Source organism: Desmodus rotundus, chromosome 1 (genome assembly GCF_022682495.2).
Source record: "Desmodus rotundus isolate HL8 chromosome 1, HLdesRot8A.1, whole genome shotgun sequence".
Lineage (NCBI taxonomy): Eukaryota > Metazoa > Chordata > Mammalia > Chiroptera > Phyllostomidae > Desmodus > Desmodus rotundus.
The window spans coordinates 2,598,233-2,617,671 of record NC_071387.1 but is presented as its reverse complement, the minus strand read 5'-3'; the positions used below and the strand labels follow the sequence as shown (position 1 = coordinate 2,617,671).

General features: G+C 65.0%; 1 protein-coding gene across 1 annotated transcript in view; it reads left to right on the top strand.

The window, feature by feature from the left end:
• KCNT1 (potassium sodium-activated channel subfamily T member 1) overlaps positions 1–14,678 on the top strand; it is a 31,246-nt gene extending 16,568 nt beyond the window's left edge. The window contains exons 13-31 of the mRNA XM_053915361.2: positions 844–907; positions 982–1,090; positions 1,398–1,506; positions 1,912–2,061; positions 2,399–2,634; positions 3,014–3,239; positions 3,919–4,024; positions 5,213–5,385; positions 5,579–5,650; positions 5,804–5,938; positions 6,023–6,134; positions 6,930–7,031; positions 7,431–7,514; positions 7,644–7,769; positions 8,005–8,025; positions 8,795–9,131; positions 10,416–10,478; positions 13,466–13,550; positions 13,676–14,678. Coding sequence (XP_053771336.1) covers positions 844–907; positions 982–1,090; positions 1,398–1,506; positions 1,912–2,061; positions 2,399–2,634; positions 3,014–3,239; positions 3,919–4,024; positions 5,213–5,385; positions 5,579–5,650; positions 5,804–5,938; positions 6,023–6,134; positions 6,930–7,031; positions 7,431–7,514; positions 7,644–7,769; positions 8,005–8,025; positions 8,795–9,131; positions 10,416–10,478; positions 13,466–13,550; positions 13,676–13,796 — 2,431 coding nt within the window. The 3' untranslated portion in view covers positions 13,797–14,678. The remainder of the gene's footprint in view (positions 1–843; positions 908–981; positions 1,091–1,397; positions 1,507–1,911; positions 2,062–2,398; positions 2,635–3,013; positions 3,240–3,918; positions 4,025–5,212; positions 5,386–5,578; positions 5,651–5,803; positions 5,939–6,022; positions 6,135–6,929; positions 7,032–7,430; positions 7,515–7,643; positions 7,770–8,004; positions 8,026–8,794; positions 9,132–10,415; positions 10,479–13,465; positions 13,551–13,675) is intronic.
• Positions 14,679–19,439: the final 4,761 nt, after the last annotated feature.

Below are 19,439 nucleotides of genomic sequence, written 5' to 3'. Positions count from 1 at the left end.
AGTGGCCGCAAGCCCGCCCGGCCTCGGCTCCCCTGCCCAGCGGTTTGGCCTTCCCAAACGGCCTGGCCCTGGCCCCCCCATGTCGGGGCCAGTCTCCTCCAGGTTCTAGGAGAGGCTCAGAGAGGAAGGGCTGGGACCGACACCGCTGTGCCTGAGGGGGAGACATGCGTGTGGGTGGGTTCTTCTAAAAGACAAGCTGACAGGGTGACTTGAGGTAAGAAGACTGAGCTCTTAAATGGAACTTTCCAGAATGTGCCTGCGCACGTTCTGGAACACCCAGGAGCCCCCCATCACAGTTTCATTCCCAGAGATGGCTATGTGTTCATGGTGAAGCCTGGGCTGTGCCAGGGTTCAGGGCAGGCCACCCCCTGAGCCCTGGACCCCGCCATCTCACCTATAAAACTGGGGACAGGAATGGAGCCTTTGGCCCACAGCTGGTGGTGGCCAGGGACACAGCCTCTCTGGTGACCCACTGCCCAGTTCTAGTCCCAAGAGGTGGAGAGAGGCGGGGACAAGCTGGGGACTGGCGGGTTCCAGGGCGATGGAATGGGGAGGGCCAGGTCTCCAACCTCCCCTGTCCTGGGCATGTGTGGACGGGGGCTGCAACACCCCTTCTGGAGCCAGGGGTCCTCGGGTGGGAGGGGAGTGGAACTGGTCACAGGTCCCCAGACCTTGGGCAGCTCATCCCGGGACGGACAGGCCGGCAGTCAGGGTCCAGCATCTCTGCCGACAAATGTGCCCCTTCCTGCCATGCCCCGGCCCCACCGGGTCAGTCGGAGCACAGGGGACAAACCCCCACACAGTGAACAGCGTCCAGGCAGCACTCGGCTCTGTGCTTTGCAGGATGGACAACGGGGAGGCCTGCTTCATCCTCAGCAGCCGCAATGAGGTGGACCGCACTGCGGCGGTGAGTGCTGCTGGCACCAGCCCGGAGCCCACACTGCAGCACCCCAGTACTGACCACACCCTCCCCGCCCCCAGGATCACCAGACCATCCTGCGAGCCTGGGCTGTGAAGGACTTTGCCCCCAACTGCCCCCTGTATGTGCAGATCCTGAAGCCGGAGAACAAGTTTCATGTCAAGTTCGCAGGTACATACGCCTGGGGCCACACGTGCGCACAGGTGAGGGCGCTCCTCCTGGGCTGGGCAGCTGCAGCACAGGCCAGGGGCACGAGGAGACACAGCTGGGGGCAGCAGGCGTGCCACCCTCTCCAGGGGTGGGTGGAGGGGGCCCCCGTGCAGGTCTGGCTATTGGGGACGCTGGTCCTGCCCCAGGAGGCCGGGGGCAGTGAGGGCAGAAGCCAAGGGCGGGAGAGGGCAGGTGTAGCTGCTGAGCTGGCCACCTGGGGGCGGGTAAGTGAGGTGCGCCGGGCCAGCGCTGGCCGTCCCGCCCGCAGACCACGTGGTGTGTGAGGAGGAGTGCAAGTATGCCATGCTGGCCCTGAACTGCATCTGCCCCGCCACGTCCACCCTCATCACCCTGCTGGTGCACACGTCCCGCGGCCAGTGAGTGTCCCCCAGCCCTGCGCCTCGCGGGGAAGACCGGGACGAGGGGCGCCGGGGTGAGAAGCCCTGCCACGGAGGGGGGCGTGCGCAGCAGGCAGAGGTCCTGTCCAGGGTGCTGGATGCTGGGGTGGGGGGATCACGCGTGTGGGCCCAGCTGAGATGTTCGGCCCAATCAGGAAGTGGGTTTTGGGGACTCTGAGCAGCCAAGTGGTAACCCCTAAAAATCAGACCCTGGTGTTTATGGCTGTTTAAAACTGGCCAAGTAACCCTTCAGGCTACCCCCAGGCTCAGCCGGACAGGGAGGGGTCAGGGTCCAGCTGGCCTTGCTGGCTCCGCCCACCCCGTCAGCAGCTGACGTGGGCGGAGGGGCAGCCATGGAGGTGTCGTCCCTGCCCGCCCGCCCAGGGAAGGCCAGGAGTCCCCGGAACAGTGGCAACGCATGTACGGGCGCTGCTCGGGCAACGAGGTGTACCACGTGCGCATGGGCGACAGCAAGTTCTTCCGCGAGTACCAGGGCAAGAGCTTCACCTATGCTGCCTTCCACGCACACAAGAAGTAGGCGCCCTGGGGGGCATGGGCTCCATCACCCCCACTCGGTCCAGGTCAGGGCAGAGCCTCGGGGGCAGACGTCAGAATCCGCAAAAGCCCCAGTCTGCCCCGCCACTTGGCTTCCCCTTTCTGACCTTGGGTCATTGGGTCAAGTGTGCAGGGGCGCGTCCCACACCTGAGGGGATGGGCTCTGCCAAAGGTCTCACCCCAAACGGCCCCCAAACCCTGGCCTCCTAAGACCTGGTCCCACAGAGCAGAGTATGTGTGTCCCTGGGTGGGGCCCCATTGAGCCACGCCCTCCCCACGGTGTAGGGGGCTCCGTCGAGCCACACCCCTCCCCCAGGTACGGCGTGTGCCTCATCGGGCTGAAGCGAGAGGACAACAAGAGCATCCTGCTGAACCCGGGGCCCCGGCACACGCTGGCGGCCTCCGACACCTGCTTCTACATCAACATCACCAAGGAGGAGAACTCCGCCTTCACCTTCAAGCAGGAGGAGACTCGGAGGCGGGGCCTTGTGGGGCCGGGGCGGGGCCAGGGCTCCTCCCACTTGCCGGTGCACAGCATCATCGCCTCTGTGGGTGAGGCCCTCACCTGGGCCCGGCACCCGCCAGTGCTCCCCGGGCGACCCTGCTCTGGGCCAGGTGGGAGGGCCAGATGACCCCGCCCCGGACCCAGCCCTCCCAGGGCTTAGGCCTCAGTGTCTGCGTCTGTCCACGGGGGCCGCCCTGCCTCCTGCGGGCACTTGGTCTGCATCCATGTCAAGTGCCTGCCCGGATGAGGCCACCCAACGTCAGGGCCATTGGGGGAAAAGGTGGCTCAGGTGCCAGACTCCCATTGGGTGCTGCCACCGGACAGGACCCCGGTCTTGGGAGCACACCGTGTCCACCTCCCGTGGAAACCGCTTCCCCACGGAGAGCCCGGGGAGGGGGTGCCAGCCAAGTCACTGCTCTGTTCCAGGGACTGTGGCCATGGACCTCCAGAACACAGAGTGCCCGCCAGCCCAGGGCAGCGAGGGTGGCAAGCTGGCGCTGCCCACAGAGAATGGCTCAGGCAGCCGGCGGCCCAGCATCGCGCCTGTCCTGGAGCTGGCCGACAGCTCAGCCCTGTTGCCCTGCGACCTGCTGAGCGACCAGTCAGAGGACGAGATGACACCCTCGGAGGACGAGGGGCTGTCTGTGGTGGAGTGAGTGTGGCCCATGGGGGACAGAGTGGACCTAGCGGAGGGACATGTCCCTGTGAGTGCAAGACGCCCTGGAAGAGGCAGGGCCAGCGGGCCAAGTCCCCAGGCTCTGATGGGTGGTGGCCCGCGTTCTGAATCAGGGCTTCCAAACAGCGTCAAGGGAGACCTTTTTCAGCAGATGGAACCTTCTGGGGACCCCTGCACCCAAACACCACGGTCCCCTGGGGGTCTTCCCTCAGTGTGGCCTGCAGAGGGTCATGGAGAAGGAGCCCTCAGCGATGTGCCTTCCAGGCCTGGAGGCCAGTGGCCCATTCTGAGCTGTCATCTTGCCGTGGGTTTGGGGCCACGTCTTCTCACTGTCCTTCCTGCTGTCCCACCTGTCGTCAGCAACTCTTGGCCACTTGGCCTCGGGCGGGACAGACAGGGCCATGGTCTGCCACCGGCCCAACTGCCCATCCCTCACCACCGCCCGTGTCTGCTCCTGGCCTTTGCCGCTGGGGTGGAATATGTGAGGACAGACCTGCCTGGGGGTGGGGATGGAGCTGGGGGCATCGGGGAGGGGGTGACCTAGGGCCTGGCTCCCCCGGGTGGTCACTCCCGCTGGGCGAGAGGGCATGGTAGGGCTGGTGGCCTGGGGTTGTGGGGGGTGCTGACCAGTCTGAGGCTCCGTGTCCCACCCCAGGTATGTGAAGGGCTACCCCCCCAACTCACCCTACATCGGCAGTTCCCCCACGCTGTGCCACCTGCTGCCCGTGAGGGCCCCCTTCTGCTGCCTGCGGCTGGACAAGGTGAGTTGAGGCCCAGCTGGCTCCGGGTCACTGCGCTCTGACATGATTGCCGGGGCGCAGTGAGCAGGACGGACGTCCTTGACCCGCACGCTGACTTGCAGCCTGGCTCTCTTGCCAGCTGCTCTCCTGTCCCCCTGGCCTATTTCCATGTTAGAGGTCTGTTGTCCCCAGACGCCCCTCTTGTACCTGGTCGCTCAACAGAGTCAGGACACGGGTGTCTGGGCTGCGGGCCATCCTCCAGGTGGGCTGTTGTCCTAGTAGCTCTCCCTGTCCTGGGTGGTGACACTGTCCCCCTCGATCCGGAGCCTCCTTGCCCTCCCTCGGGTCTTTTGGGGTTTTTCAAAGCACAGGCAGGTTTGCGAATGTGTTCACGAGAGAAGACAGCGTGTGCGCTAGGGGCAGGGATGCCCGAGGTGACGTGTGTCCTTCTGGAGGCCTCCTTGGTGAGGCCAGCTCAGCCACATGGCCCCAGGGGCCCGGCCAGGCTCTGCCTTTGCAGTTTGTGGGTCACTGAGGGGACGGACGTGGAGCTAGGTGACTCACCGGTCCCCCGGAACTGCCGCCATCAGGGGGGTCGTGTCAGGTGCTGGCTCACTAACCCACAGCCCCCCTTGCTCACCTGTGAAGGCCTGCCATGCAGAGACCCCGCCCGGTGGGGGTCACGTGGACTCCTGACCGCTGTCAGCCGTCTCTGCCGGCGTTGATGCCAACACCCTGGCTTGCCCAGTTTTGCTGGCGGGCCCTTCAGGCTAGCATCAGGGTCTACCCCACAGGGGCTGCCACCCTCGGGGCACCCCGTGCTGCCCACCCCACCCTGGAACCAACCTCTCCTCCAAGAAGCCCCCTCTCCCTCAAGTGGAAATGACACTTTGGGGGGTGGCTGCACCTGGGCCTCTCACTGGACTGAGCTAGAAAACGTGGACACACACACAAACACTCACCCCGCACATGTTCATTTCTGCGTCTGCTGAGACCTCGAGTCCACACACACGCCTCCCTGACATGGCTGTGGGGTGTGGGGGGCTGGCTGACGCAGAGCAGCACGTGCAGGGGAGGACGGGGGTTTGGTGGCGTGGGAGGCTCCCTCGGGCCGAGGGGCTGACCGCCCGAGTCCCGGGCTCCGTCCCCTGGGGTCCGGGGTCCTGGCCCAGCCAGGACGCTGTTGTGAGCTCGGCCCCTCCCCCGAAGGGCTGCAAGCACAACAGCTTCGAAGACGCCAAGGCCTACGGCTTCAAGAACAAGCTCATCATCGTCTCGGCCGAGACGGCGGGCAACGGGCTGTACAACTTCATCGTGCCGCTGCGGGCCTACTACCGGTCCCGCAAGGAGCTGAACCCCATCGTGCTGCTGCTGGACAACAAGTGAGGTGCCAGCCTGGTCACTGGAGAGCGGCCTCTGCCCCCTCTGACCCTCGGCAGCTGTCTGTCTTCCTCCCACCTGGCTTCTCGTGTCCCTGTGAGCCCTGGGGCCCCTGCCCTGCCCAACCCCACTGCCCTAGGACGGGCAGGGGGTTTCGAGCAGGACAGCCGCCCACAAGACCTGCTGCCCCCACAGGCCCGACCCCCACTTCCTGGAGGCCATCTGCTGCTTCCCCATGGTCTACTACATGGAGGGCTCCGTGGACAAGTAAGGCTGGCGCCCAGCGGCCACCCACAGAAGTGGGGGGACCCTGCCCTCATCCTCCTGCTCCCAGGGCGTGGGGAGGCCGGGGGGAGGGTTGGCGGCCGGGCACACCCCGGGGCGGCTCCAGGCCCCCTGGCCATGTGGCTCTCCCGCCAGCCTGGACAGCCTGCTGCAGTGCGGCATCATCTACGCGGACAACCTGGTGGTGGTGGACAAGGAGAGCACCATGAGCGCCGAGGAGGACTACATGGCCGACGCCAAGACCATCGTCAACGTGCAGACCATGTTCCGGTGCGCGCCCCGGGCAGGCCCCTCTGCCCCCCGCCCACGGCTGCGACCTGGGACCCCCTGACCCCGCCTGTGACTGCCCCGCAGGCTCTTCCCCAGCCTCAGCATCACCACAGAGCTCACCCACCCTTCCAACATGCGGTTCATGCAGTTCCGCGCCAAGGACAGCTACTCTCTGGCTCTTTCCAAACTGGAGAAGGTGAGCACGCCCCCCGTGCCCAGTCTGCGCTGTCAGGTTCGGGGCCTGGAGGGCCTGGGCCGCAGGGCTGCGGAAGCCCGGCACCTGCCCTCCTCCAGCTGGGGGCTTCAGAGACCAGAGACGGGGCTCCAGTGGGTCTGGTGTGGAGCCCAGGGATGCGGGAACCAGCCACCAGGGACACAGGCCCCAGCTCTGGAGGTGTCGCCCTGGTATGTTCGCTGACCTAGGTCCCTGCTCAGGCCAGTGGCAGCAGCGCCTTCCACAGTGAGGGACAGGGCCGCATGTTAGGGTGAGGGCCGCGCTCGGGGTGCCCCGGGTGAGACCAGGGAGCAGGCACGTTGCCACAGAAGAGGCCCTGGCTGGACACCATGGGCGGCACATCCACGGATACAGTGCTCGCAGAGTGCCGGGGGTACCATGTCTGCACGTGGTGCACTGGGCCCTGCTCGTGGGCACCTCCACTGCCCCTCCACACTCCACTTGTGAACTCCAGTTCGAGACCAAATCACTAAGGTCACTCAGAAGGGCAGGGCGGCCACAGCAGAGCATCACGCCAAGCACAGAACCCCATGTGGCTGCATGGGTCATGCCCCTGGGCCCCACTTCTCACCGGAGCCCCGCATCCTTACTCGGGTTGCAGCGTGGCCAGTGGGGACACGCCGCTGGGTGCTCAGGCCTGTGCTCAGCTCTGCTGGTACGTGTGCTCATGTACATGAGTGCACGCCGCATGGTTACCACACACCTGTGCACCCCTCTGGCCACGGCGCTGCCTGGCTGAGCCTCCCTCTCCCGCAGAGGGAGCGGGAGAATGGCTCCAACCTGGCCTTCATGTTCCGCCTGCCCTTCGCCGCCGGCCGTGTCTTCAGCATCAGCATGTTGGATACACTGCTGTACCAGGTACGGGGGCGCGCGCGGGGAGGGCCCATGGTGCCTGCTGGGGCCCAGCCGGTGTCGGTTCCCAGTCTGAGTGATACGCCCGCTCTGAGCGCCCCTTCCTGGGCCCTGGGAAGGCTGACCAACACTGGGTGGCTCTGGGCCCCATCCCTGCCCAAGCACGGCAGGGACTCACCTCTAAATGTCTCCAGTCCTTCTCCCAGAAGACACGCCCAGGTCCCTTCTGACCTAAATGACCAAGTGAATTAGGGACTGAGGCCAGGCAAGGCCCCCCAGCTGCGTCTGCTGGCTGAGCTGTGCCCAGGCTGGGCGGGGGAGGCGTTTTTGTGCCAGCGTGGGGGGCTGCCTGGCAGGCGTGTCTCCGGGAGGAGGCGGTCGGCCTCACTGTGCCCCCTCCTGCAGTCCTTCGTGAAGGACTACATGATCTCCATCACCAGGCTGCTGCTGGGGCTGGACACCACGCCGGGCTCCGGCTACCTCTGCGCTGTAAGTGAGGGCGGGGCCAGGCATGCGGGCTGCTCCAGGAGGCTGCTGGTCGCCGCCCTGGCTCAGCACCGGGCGCCACCTACTTGCCTGCTCACCGCCAGCCCAGCTCAGGGCGCCCGACCCTTTCAGATGAAAATTACTGAGGACGACCTGTGGATCGGCACCTACGGCCGCCTCTTCCAGAAGCTGTGCTCCTCCAGTGCCGAGATCCCCATCGGCATCTACCGGACCCAGAGCCACGTCTTCACCTCAGAGGTTCGCGGGTGGGCAGGCAGGCGGGGCTCTGAGGAGCGGGGCAGTCCCCCACTTCTCTGGGTGACGGGCCATCCCCGTTTGTAGTTTCAGTCCATGTGGGGCATCTGGTGGGGCCCCTGGGCCTCCGGGAACAGCAGTGGTGGCCTGGCCCACTGATCCCACAAGGGCCTCGGGCAGTGTTGGGGGCAGGCAGAAGCACCCCAGGCACCCAAGTTGACCCTGGTTTCCTTTGCAGCCACACGACCTTCGAGCCCAGGTGAGCCACCCCCACGCACTTAACATTGCGGCATCTGCAGAGGCCTGCCTGAGCCCAGACCCCCGCCCCAGGCCTGGGAGGGGCACAGAGCCCTGGGCGGCACCGGCCTGTGTTGGCCACGGAGCAGCTCAGAGGCTCATGGCGTCAGCCTGTGTGCAGATGGGGAAACTGAGGCCCTGGAGGGACACCCAAGCTCCCCAGGATCCCCAGCCACGTGGGCCATCTGCAGGTCATGCTGTGTCCCCATCATGGCGAGTTCCTGCTCTCCCCTACTGCTCTGGCCCGATCTCCATGGCCCCAGCCCCCTGCTTCTTAAGGTGCTGAGTGGGGGGTTCCCCACATCACCCCTAGAGCCCCACATGCTCACAGAGCCAGGCACAGGCCCTGGTGCTTCCCAGCCCACCACGTTCCCCACCCTTGCTCTTCTGCCCCACAAAGTGGGGAAACTGAGGCACAGAGAGGCAGTGACCCTCCATGGCAAAATCGGGACATGCAGGGCCCAGAGGTGAGGGAGCTGCCCTCGCCCCCCAGCACATTGTGGACAGGCCTGCAGCCAGGCCGAGCTGGGCGTCCGGAGGTCAGGAGGGAGCTCGGCCTGGCCCCCCTCTAGAAGGAGAAGGAAGGCACTTATGTCCATGGACTTGGGGGTCCCCCAACAGGAGGCTGGGATTGTCCTTCTCCCCACCTCCGCCAACGGCTCCCCAGCTGCGCCCCCACTCCAGGTCCCTCGGTCTCCATGCCTCACCCCTCCTACCTTGGCCATTCCCAGATTTCAGTGAGCGTGGAGGACTTCGAGGACACGCGGGAAGTGAAGGGTCACTGGGGTGCACGGGCAGGGACCGGCAGTGGCAGCGGTGGTGGCAGTGGCGGCACCCACGGCCGGCATTCGGTCAGCGGCGACCCAGCTGAGCACCCTCTGCTGCGGCGTAAGAGCCTGCAGTGGGCCCGGAAGCTGAGCCGCAAGAGTCCCAAGCACACGGGGAAGGCGGCGGCAGCATGGATCAGCCAGCAGCGGCTCAGCCTGCACCAGCGCTCGGAGCGGCAGGAGCTGTCGGAGCTGGTCAAGAACCGCATGAAGCACCTGGGGCTGCCCACCACCGGCTACGGTAAGGACAGATGGACGCCCGCCATGGCCCCCACCTCCCAGCTGTCTGTCTATCTGCCTGCAGACACGAGCCACAGCTGCTCAGAGCCCTCCAGGGTGTGAGCATGCGGGACCTCCTGAAGCGGTGCTGAGCCCCCTAAGGGAGGGCTCACCCCCCACTCTGGGGCCTTGGTTTCCCCACCTGGAGCTGGCAGAGCAGGAGGAGGAGACTGTGGGGTGGGGAGGGCCAGGCTGGGCTCCCTGAAAACAGCGATGGCACAGGTTTCGGTTGGGGACAGAGGGGCCACCTTGGGCCAGACCTGCTGGTCATCAGGAGCCCGGGGGCTGCTGTGTGCCTATGGAGGACAAGGGCAGGGAGAGCCCGGGAACCTGGCCTCCATCGCCAGCCCTCCCAGCACTCAGCGCTCAGGGTGTGTCCGGTGGGGGGAGGGGGAACAACCGTCAGGGGGATGGTCACTGTCGTCCGCAGGCCCAGGCTGCCCCTTCTCTCTCTCTTGCTTGCTTGGGGGAGAAGTTTGTGAGCTTAGCCGAGGACAGGCCTGGGTGGCTGGGCTGGCTGTCATGGGTCAGCCCTCCCTCCCTCTGGACGCTGCCTCTGTCCACGGGGGCCGAGGCACCCAGCACCCCGCTGCTGCTGCCGCTGCCGTGTCCACACCCTGGGCTGTGCTGAGGCTCTGAACTGCGCTGGGTTCCTCTTGGGGCCTCTGTGAGCACTTGGGCCTGGCTCTGTCCTGCCCCCCCCATCCCCAACATGCTTCCTGCCACCTGTCTCCTGGGTCGGAGCCCCTGAGCCTCCTTCCAAGTGGGAGCAGCTGGCCCGGGGCTCTCAGGCCAGGCTGTCCACTGGCTGTGCAGCCCTGGGCCTGCGGGGGACTCAAGTCAGGGTTTGGGGGACAGGTGACACATAAGGGCCATCCCAGCCCTGTCCCTGCCACACCCCAGCTACACAATTTACCTTTTGTCCCCTCCAGTGTCCCTGCCTGGGTGGGTGCTGTCACCCTTTCCAGGGGGAGCTGACACTGAGGCTCCCAGGGAGTGTCCAGTATTCCCAGCCCCACAGCAAGTGTGGGCAGGTGGAGATTCCAGTCCGCCGATCCCTGGAGCTGGGAGAGAAGGAACGGATGCTCACTGTAGACCCGCTTCCCAGGTGGCCAGTGCCGGCCACTGGGGTCCCGTGTCCTGCTGCAGCTGGCTGCCCCCACCCCGCCGCGCCGGCCGCGTGCTGCTTGCTGACCTCTCTCTCTCTCTCTGTTTCTGTCTGTCCCTCTTCCTGTGTGTTCCGTAGAGGATGTAGCAAATTTAACAGCCAGTGATGTCATGAATCGGGTAAACCTGGGATATTTGCAAGGTAATTCTGCTCCGGCCACGGGCAGCCCGGTGTGCGCCCCACCCTGGCCAGGCCGGCGGATAGGACACCAGAGAGGGTCCCTGCAGGCAGGGCCTCGGTGCTTCCAGATCCCACGGCAGGGACCTTAGCCACCCCTCCTCCCCAGCAGCTGCTGGTGACAGACTGGCCTGGAGGGCCATGGTTGGCGCCAGTCCTGTGGCAGTGCCTGGGCCACCCCATGCTTCCTTTCCTGCTAAGTCCTGCATCACAGCTGCCCTGACCGTGTGGGTGGGCCACCCTGGCCTGCAGCTGTCCCCTAGGCACCCAAGGACCCTGGGCCCCCATCCCAGGCCTCCCTCGGGAAGTATCTGGATGGATGGTCCCACGCCAGGGTACCCCTGGTGGCAGGGCATGGTGTGGCCTGGGAATGGGCCCGCTCCTCCCAGAGACTCCCTGGGCTGCCCCAGCCAGGTGGGCATCCGATGTCCTGCCCCAAGGGCCCAGCAGAGTCCAGGCTACAGGCCTCGCTGCCAAGACCCCTTCCTTCCCTAGGGGAGGCTCCTTGTGGCCTCAGAAGAGCTCAGGCCCCCAGGGTGACTGGGAGCTGACAGGCCTCTTGGTCCCAGGGAGGCATTAGTTTGGGGGAGCTGTGGGGCAGACCCAGGCCCAGGCACGGTGCCTCCATGGTCCCGGGGCTGTGGGGCTGGTGTCGGCGACCTCTGGCGCTTTGTGCTTTTCCTTCCGCAACCTGTGTCCCTGGAAGACCCACAGTCAGCCCCAGTTGGCATCTGGCGGCTTCCATGAACGGCAGCTCTGTCGCCCCCTTCCCTGATGCCCGCTGAGGCTCCTGGTGGGGGTGCCGCCCCTGCAGGGTCACCAGGACGCAGTGGGTGGTGTCTGCCGAGTGCCCCACCGTGTGTGGACACTGAAGGGTGCCTGGGCCAAAGTGTAAAACCAGAGGGAAGGCTGATCTTGGGGGAGGTGACCCATTAGCCAGGGCTGCAGGGAGCCCCCTGAGGGTGTCATGAGGCCCTACGCCCTGCAGAGCCCCCAGCCCTGACGCCTCCTGACAGCTGCTCAGAGCGGGGTGCTGCAGTGACCCCCATTTGTAGAGGAGAAAACTGGGAAGGAGCGAGAGGACGGGGGGACGCCCAAGGCCGTCGTCCCCCAAGGAGCCCTGGAATGCGGGTGGGCATGAAAGGATGAAGGCAGGGTGAGGCCTCACCAGCCCCTGCACCACCCTGGGCACAGCTGGCCCATTCTCCTGTGGCCACACCCACCCTGCTGTGGCCCCACCTTGCAGCCCTGTGCCCCCACAAGCACCTCCGGGCCTGGCTCTGCCCAGTCTACTGCAGTCAGGACGCCATGGCCCATCCACCCAGAGAGAATCAGGCCCAGGGTGGGAGGCCCAGCAGAGCAGGTGTGAGTGAGCAAGCAAGCTCCCAGTTCTCAGCAGAGGTGCCCTGCACGGACCCCAGCCTGTCCACTCACATCGTCCGACTGGGCGCGCCTGTCAGTGTGGCCGGGGCTGATGGCTGTGGTCCACCATGTAGGGTCCCCAAGAGCTGCCTCCCCACTACCACACCTGTGTCCCCAGCTGCTGCACATTCCAGGTGCCCAACTGTGCACTGCCCCACCCCTGGAAATGCATGTGGGGTACGTGGGGCCTGAAGGGGCCTCCCCACACAGCCTCCGGCACGAGCCAGCAGCCGCAGCTCCCGCCAGAGGGCCCGGGAGCCAGGAGACCGCCCCAGGCCCACCTGTGCGCCGCCTGCCTACCCGCTCCTGCCCCGGAAGCTTGCTGTGTCCCACCTGCTGCTGAGGCGGCTTGAACGCTCCAGCTCAGATGAGCCGTAGCCCCCCAGCCCGGCTGGCTCAAGGCAGCGGCCCCGCTTTGCAGAGGGTGCTGTCCCCTTGCCAGTGGCCCCAGCCTGTACACTCCCACCAGGAGGAGCCAGTGGCAGAGGCCACCTGGGGCATGACCTCTCTGGAGGGCCGTCCCTTTGGTGGCCGTCCTGGGTCAGGAAGTGCCCTTCCTTAGATGGGCAGACTGAGGCCACAGCCTTTGTCTCCCTGCCAGAGGACCCAGGCTGCTGGCAGCATGGTGGCCAGGGAGATAGCTGTGAGGTGACCGCTGTTTCTCCAGAACCCGCTCTTACCCCTGTGGGTCACATGCCACAGCAACCCAGGGAGCTGCACACCGGGCTGTCCCCTTCACAGGCCCTGCATGCGCCAAAGGGGTCCCTCTGAACTGACACTCACAGGGGCGGGTTTGGGAAATAGAGGACATGAGTCAAAGCAGGTGGTTGAGTGAGAGGAGCGGGGTTGGCCTGCCTGGGCCAGGGACACAGGGCACTGGAGGCAGGACAAGCCCGAGGGCTGGGTTAGGTGTGAGTGCAAGTGTATAGAGGCGTGTGGCGTGTGTGGCCTGTATGCAGGTGTACACCGCTGTCCCCTGGTTTGTGCCTGTGGTAGGTGTGGTGGGTTGTGTTGGCAGGTGTGCAGATGCTCGCAGGTGTCCACAGGTGTAGGTGGGCGGCTGTACTCAGGTGTGTGCGTCCGTGTGTGGGTGTGTGGCTGGCTGCAGGTGTCACAGGTGTCCACGGATGTGTGCAGGCGGCACGTGCAGGTGTGTGTCCATGCACAGGTGTGTGCAGGGCCCACTGGGCTATGCAGGTGGCAGGTGCACAGCGCGCTCAGTGCCTGTGTTCAGGGCAGTCGCAGCTGTGAGATGGTGGGCACTCAGGCTAAGCAAGCTCCCTGGCATGTGGGCTGGAGCCAGTGCCCCTGCCCCTCAGGGTGGACCCTGCCTCTGCAGGCCGGGGCCCTGGTGCCAGGAACAAGTGTCTGTCGGGGAGTTGCCAGGTCAAGGGGCTCAGGCAGGATGACCAGAAAAAGGGAGCAGGTTCCATAGCTGGACCAGAGCCCCTGGCTTCCCTGGGCCGGGGAGAGAGGAAGTGGGACCGGGCTGAGTGGTGACCGCTGGCCGGGACCTGCCTCCTTTGCAGACGAGATGAATGACCACCAGAACACCTTGTCCTACGTCCTCATCAACCCCCCGCCTGACACGAGGCTGGAGCCCCACGACATTGTGTGAGTGCCCCATCCTGAGCCGCGTGGACATGCCCTGCACCCCCATGCCAGGCACGCAGCCACACGTGCTGGCTTCCCCGCACGGGGGTGGCACTGACACCCAGGGTCCCCCGCCCTGCCCGCAGGTATCTCATCCGCTGTGACCCTCTGGCCCACGTGGCCAGCAGCTCCCAGAGCCGCAAGAGCAGCTGCAGCAACAAGCTGTCCTCCTGCAACCCCGAGACGCGCGGCGAGACGCAGCTGTGAGCTGCCCCACATGGCCGGCCTGCGGCGTGATGCATGAGCACGCAGGGACCTGCCCACAGCCCGCCACCACCTGAGGCCGCTCCCGAACGTGACCAAGAGAGACCTCACATGGGGCAAGGGGGAGGCTGCAGGCGGGAAGCCTTTTTTAACCTGTTTTTACAAATCTACGCAATCCGTGTCTCTACACAAATGTACCGAAACTTGTGACCAGGCATCTGGGTGCGGGACCAATGCCGGGGCTGGAGACACACCCAGCTCACTGGACAGGAGAGCTGCTCCGTGCCGCACCACGCGCGCCCAGCCCACGTTTTCATATCTAGGCCTCGGGGCTCACCCACACTCCCATGTTCTCCACTCTGTGGGTCCCAGCTGGTCTTGGGCACAAGACTGCCAAGGTCTGGGCCACAGTTGGGCTGCAAGGGGCTTCCCTGCCAGCGGGAGCTCCAGCACTAGGCAGCTGGCCTGCAGGGAGCCCTGCCCAGGAGAAAATCAGAAGCACAGGAGGGTCCTGCAGCTTGGCCAGGAGCCCGAGGACACATGAGAAAGGAGGTGGGCTGCTGGGAGCCCCCACCCACCCCAGGGGCCCTGGACGCATTGGAGCTCCCGCAGCCGTGACTTGGGCCTTTCCCTGCATTTCACACTGAACTTCCCAGCCGCAGCGTCCCTGGGCACTGGGTGGAGAACAGTGCTTTTCCACAGCCTGTTAGATGCCCTTTTAACACCAATCTGAAGCACAATCCAGCCGCTGGGCTGCTGGCGCTGTCTTTGGGATCAGAGCCCCCTCATCGAGGGAGGGGCTCCAGGCAGCGGTCACCCCGGGGGCCGCGGTGGCTCCCTCGTGGTGGACAGGTTTTGCACGGTCAGTGCGGCACCTTCTATTAAATGGATGCTTTCTGCAAGTGCAAGGACGGCTGTGAGGCGTCCCCTCAGCGGCCCCCTGCGCCGGGCCTGGGGCTCCCCTCCCAGCCGCCAGACTTCGAGAGTTAGAATACCTGCTGCGATACCTCCCCACAAAGGCCCTGTCCCCAGGGAAGGCTGCTGGCCTGGCCCCACCTGGAGCAGGAGGCAAGGCTTCTGTGGTCCTGGCAGCGGGGAACCATGGCTGGGGGACGGAGGGTGTTCCCTGGCAAGTTGCCCAGCCCTGGAGGCCAGGCAAGCCCCTGGGGTGGGCACGGGGACCCCAGGCTGTGGGGCTACTGGGGACAGGGCCACCTGGGGGAAGGTGTGTGCCTCACCAGCATCAGGCCCTGCAGCCTTGCTCCCGCAGTGCCCCAAGCAGCGGAAGCAGAAGGCCCAATGCACCTCCAGGGTGGGAAAGGCTGGGGACTGCTCAGGTAGTAAAGGGATGAGCCCCGACCAAGGGTGGGATGTGATCCAGGGGCCTGCCCCTCCTTTTTGGGGCATCCTGGGGCTTCCTGCCCTGATAGTGTGGACAGGCTCTGGAGCGGTGGCACTGGGGATGGGACTCAGGAAGGGGCTGGGAAACCCCAGAGGTCTTCATGGAGCGATGGGCTGTAGACATGGGCAAGGGTGGCCTCTGAGAACCAGGGCCAGCCCAGTGGGGTGTCAGTGGCTCCTGGGGTCCCCTGTGGCCCGTCACCTGCACAGGGAGCCTGACACTTCTCCTGGCACCCCTGCCCCAGCTCCTCGAGGGAAGGGCACACCTACAAGGGGCGGGGACCCTGCCCGGTCACTGGGTGGGGCTCCATCTGGTGCTGCAGCCCCTTGAACCCCACACTGGGAAGACGCTGCCCTGGGGAGTCACTGGACTCGAGGCTGTAGTGGGCAGGCTGGGGAGGTGGGGCACGGGCTCCCCTGGAGCTGGGACGGGCAGCACCCTCCCACCACATGCCCCATAAGGAGACGAGCAGTCATGCAAGTGGGGGAGGGAGTGAACACCAGACCCTGCCAGCACCCAGCACGGCCAGGAGAAGACGACCCCAGCGTTTCACAACCCAAGTTTTCAACACAAAATTAGTGGGAAACCTTTGTTTTCCTTATTCCCAGTCGAATGGAAGGCTGCTCACCCACAACAGACCCCATACCATGCTGGGCGACTTCCGCTGGTGTGAAAGGGGTGACAGGGTGTCTGCAGCCCCCAAGGCTCGGCGGGACGGCGTCCATGTGCCCCACAAAGTGCTCGCAAATTTCATGAGTCTGAATGTGAACTACAGACTCCCCAAAATCTCAGAAAACAAGTACAACCAAGATCCTGGGTGTGGACAGGACCCCATAAAATGTTGAAGGAGACCAGAGACAGCAGGCAAAGAGCAAGGAGGGACAGGCAGTGAACAGCAGGTGGGGCAGGGTGCCCACGCCCAGTGCTGAGGACACTGGTCAAAGACAGAGCTACAAACGGATGGAGAAAGGGGCCCCGCCTTGGGGGGACAAACATGGGTGCTGTTGGGGCCTGTGGGGGGCTGTTTGGTCCCCACAGAACCACCGAGACAGGCAACCCCACTCTCGAACCTCACCTTTACCCTGGTGCACACCCCGATTGTCTCACAGGCCTTTCCTCTTTGGGTCTCAAGTTTGAGTCAGGAGTCTCAGGAGGCTGCACGGGTTGTGCTGGGTGGACGTCTCGGCGTTGCGGAGGGCCAGGCGGGGTCCGACAGTCCTGCAGGGCAGAGAGTACGCGGCAGTCCGAGGTCTGGGGCAGTAGGCTGAGTTGTTCCGAGTCCAGGACCTCAGCCCACCTACCTGGGGCTGGGGGAGCACCTCCCAGCATTCTTGGCCCCCAAGGCGGCGGTGGGCCAGAGCCACCTTCCTTCCCAGTGAGGTCAGCAGGAGCTTGAGGGCACTCAGAACACCTCAGGGTGCGCCCCCCAGCCTGGCCCTGTGCACTAGTGGGCCAGGCCGGGCCCTGCAGTGTGACCCTGTGTGAGCCCAGTGTTGCCAGCGTCCTTCCTCCTTGCTCAGGTCACAGAACGCTGAGCTGTGAAGGGCACCATTAGGTCTGCACTGGCAGCCTCAGGCCTGGCCTGGAGCCTGCAGCCTCAAGGGTAGCCATCCCTGTCCCTGGCGCTGCAAGGGCCCCTACCTGGAGGGGACGGTGGGTACAGCCCCCTGAGACGTAGACACAGCAGGCCCCACACCATGCTCTGTGGCTCTCCTGCAGTGGAGGCCGTCCTGGCCCTGTCCAGCACACACTGCAGGCCCGGACGGGCATGGGGTGCCTTCCTCTCTGGGGGAGATGCCCGTCCCAGCAGCCCCACCTCCACGGAGGACCATTCTCGTGCCACGGCTGCCAGGGTCCACCAGGCCCAGAGGACCCAACCTCTTGCAGCCAGGACAGTCTCTCTCTCTGGTCAGCAGCTGGAAATATGGACACGGGCTCCTCCAGGGAAGGGGCAGAGGCAGCAGGAACTGAGACCACCCCCCCAGGGAGGGGTGTGTTGGTGCCACCACAGGACAGATGCAGAGAAGCCCCCACGAGACAAGCAGGGGCCACATGGTTCGATGGGACATGTACCCCCAACAGCTGTCCCAGTGACCCAACCCTGGATGCCGGTGCTCAGGCCACAGCCTTAGTCACCAGGGGCTGGCTGTGGGCTGATGGAGGCCACCGCACAAGGACACTTGGAAGACAGGTGCGTCCCAGGGTGAAGGTGTCTTGGTATCCACGTCGCTCACCAGATGAGAAAATGGGCTAAGAGGCAACTCCAGGGCCTGGTTTGTTAGCTTCTGTCATGCGGCTCTTGGCCAGGATGTCATTTTTATGGGAAACCTGGTTTTAATGGCGGACAGACAAGGAGAGGAGGAGAGGGGAGGGTAAGGAGCCTGAGGTTCTCATCGGGGCAAGTTCCACCCTCAGAGATAAAGTCGAAGCTCGGCCTTGATGGGGTCCGTTTCCGCAGGAGATGGCCTGGGGAGGGCTTGGACCCCCTAAGGGAAGGCCCGGTGCGAGAGGCCCAGTCCTGACCCCCGCTTCCCAGGTGACGCTGGCAGCCCCGGCCGGGACAGCAATGCCGACGCAGCCAGTCCTGCTACACAGGACTCTCACCAACGGCCGGGAGTGCACCTGCAGGGGCCGCTTCCACACACTCCCCCCTTCCCAGGAGCGGACCTCACCGCACAAACAGGTCACTATCAGTTCTAAAAGGCTGCCTGAACCACTGTGATCAGAGTTTTACTTTAGGTGAACACTCCCCCCGCCCCCCCAGGAACTGGTCTCAGTGAGTCAGTCTAACCTTGAAGCAGCTTGAGAACCACGGTACCTTTCACCTTTGCCGAGTGAAGAGTGCAGCTCGGGCAGGAAGGCCTGATCAGAGGCGGCCCTGCGGTAACCCCGCAGAGAACTCGAGTCCCGGGCACGCATGAAGGAGCCGCTGGGGCGCGCACACACATCCATGTCTGTGCACACTCATGCACACGTGCGTGGTGAGGCGAGGCTCTGCACGTGTACTTGTAACATAATGGGACTCGCGCTCACTCAAGTGCCTTTACCCCCAGCACCTCCCGTCGGGGCCCTGGAGCACGGCCATCACCGCAGCGTCCGCCATGCCAGCCGCCAAGGAGCCTGTCTCCAGTCACGGGGTTTGGGGAGGCAGGGGAGAGGTCTGCCCTTATGGCGTAAGAACCTGCCACGGCGCACAGATCTGTGGGTGCTCTGCAGACGTGTCCCAAACTTTTCACAGTGACAGAGGCCCGGACGCCTGGGACATCGAGTGGCAGCTGCTATGTCCGAGCCTGCTGACCAGTGGAGGAGGCCCAGGAGTGGGCGGGAAGGCGCTGTCCCAGGCCCCAGCACTGTGCCACAAGCACGCCCCCATCTCCACAGAAAGGTGCGCCGCAGGCCAGGCCTCCCGGCAGCGGCAGCGGGCCCAGGGGCACCTTGCTGAGGTCCGGACCGCCCCCGGCTGCCTCTGGGCAGCGCCCTGGGGCCTGTCTTCAGGAAAGTCAGCAGGGCTGTGTTCCAACAGTAAGAAGCAACGTCACGTCCTGATGAAAGGGCTGTCCACTAACTAAAAACAGTGCAAAACTCACTAAAGCAAGTGGCTGGGGACGCTGACCGAGAAAACGAGCCATGACCACCTCACGCGCACGCGCTGCATAAAAAGCCAATCGGTTACTTTATTACAGTTTAGTGCTCTCTTAAAATAAATATCACAGGACATCAGCCAGCCAGCGGGGAACAGCGCGCGCCCGTGCGGAGCACGTGACAGGGTCCACGGCCGCGGGCCGCTCAGCACCCCCTCGGGCACAGGGCAGAGCCGGGCCAACACCGTACACGCGCGACGGTGACCAGCCGTCCCCTCAGAGCCGGGGACACCGGGGGACCTATGTCCCTTCTAGAGTTCACGCCCCCTCTCCCCGGCCCCTCCCTACCTAAAACTGTAAGACACTCGTCTGACGTCCTCTCCACTAGCCTTCCGTTCTGTTCTGCAGTGCGAGATAGATTCAAGTATCACCCCCGAGAGAGTATGTGCAAAGCCAACAAGAGCGACTCCAGAACCTCCCAGCAGCCGGAGCAGCCGGCTGCCACGCGGGTGCCGGGGCGGGGCCACGCCAGGCGGGGGGTGCACCTGCTCCAGAGGAACGTGAGACTTCGAGGCCCAGGAGAGAGCGCTAGCACCCCGCTTACGTGGGGCTCCAAGAAAACTGCCAGCGACCGCCGGACAGGTCTCCGTCCGTGGCCGCAGT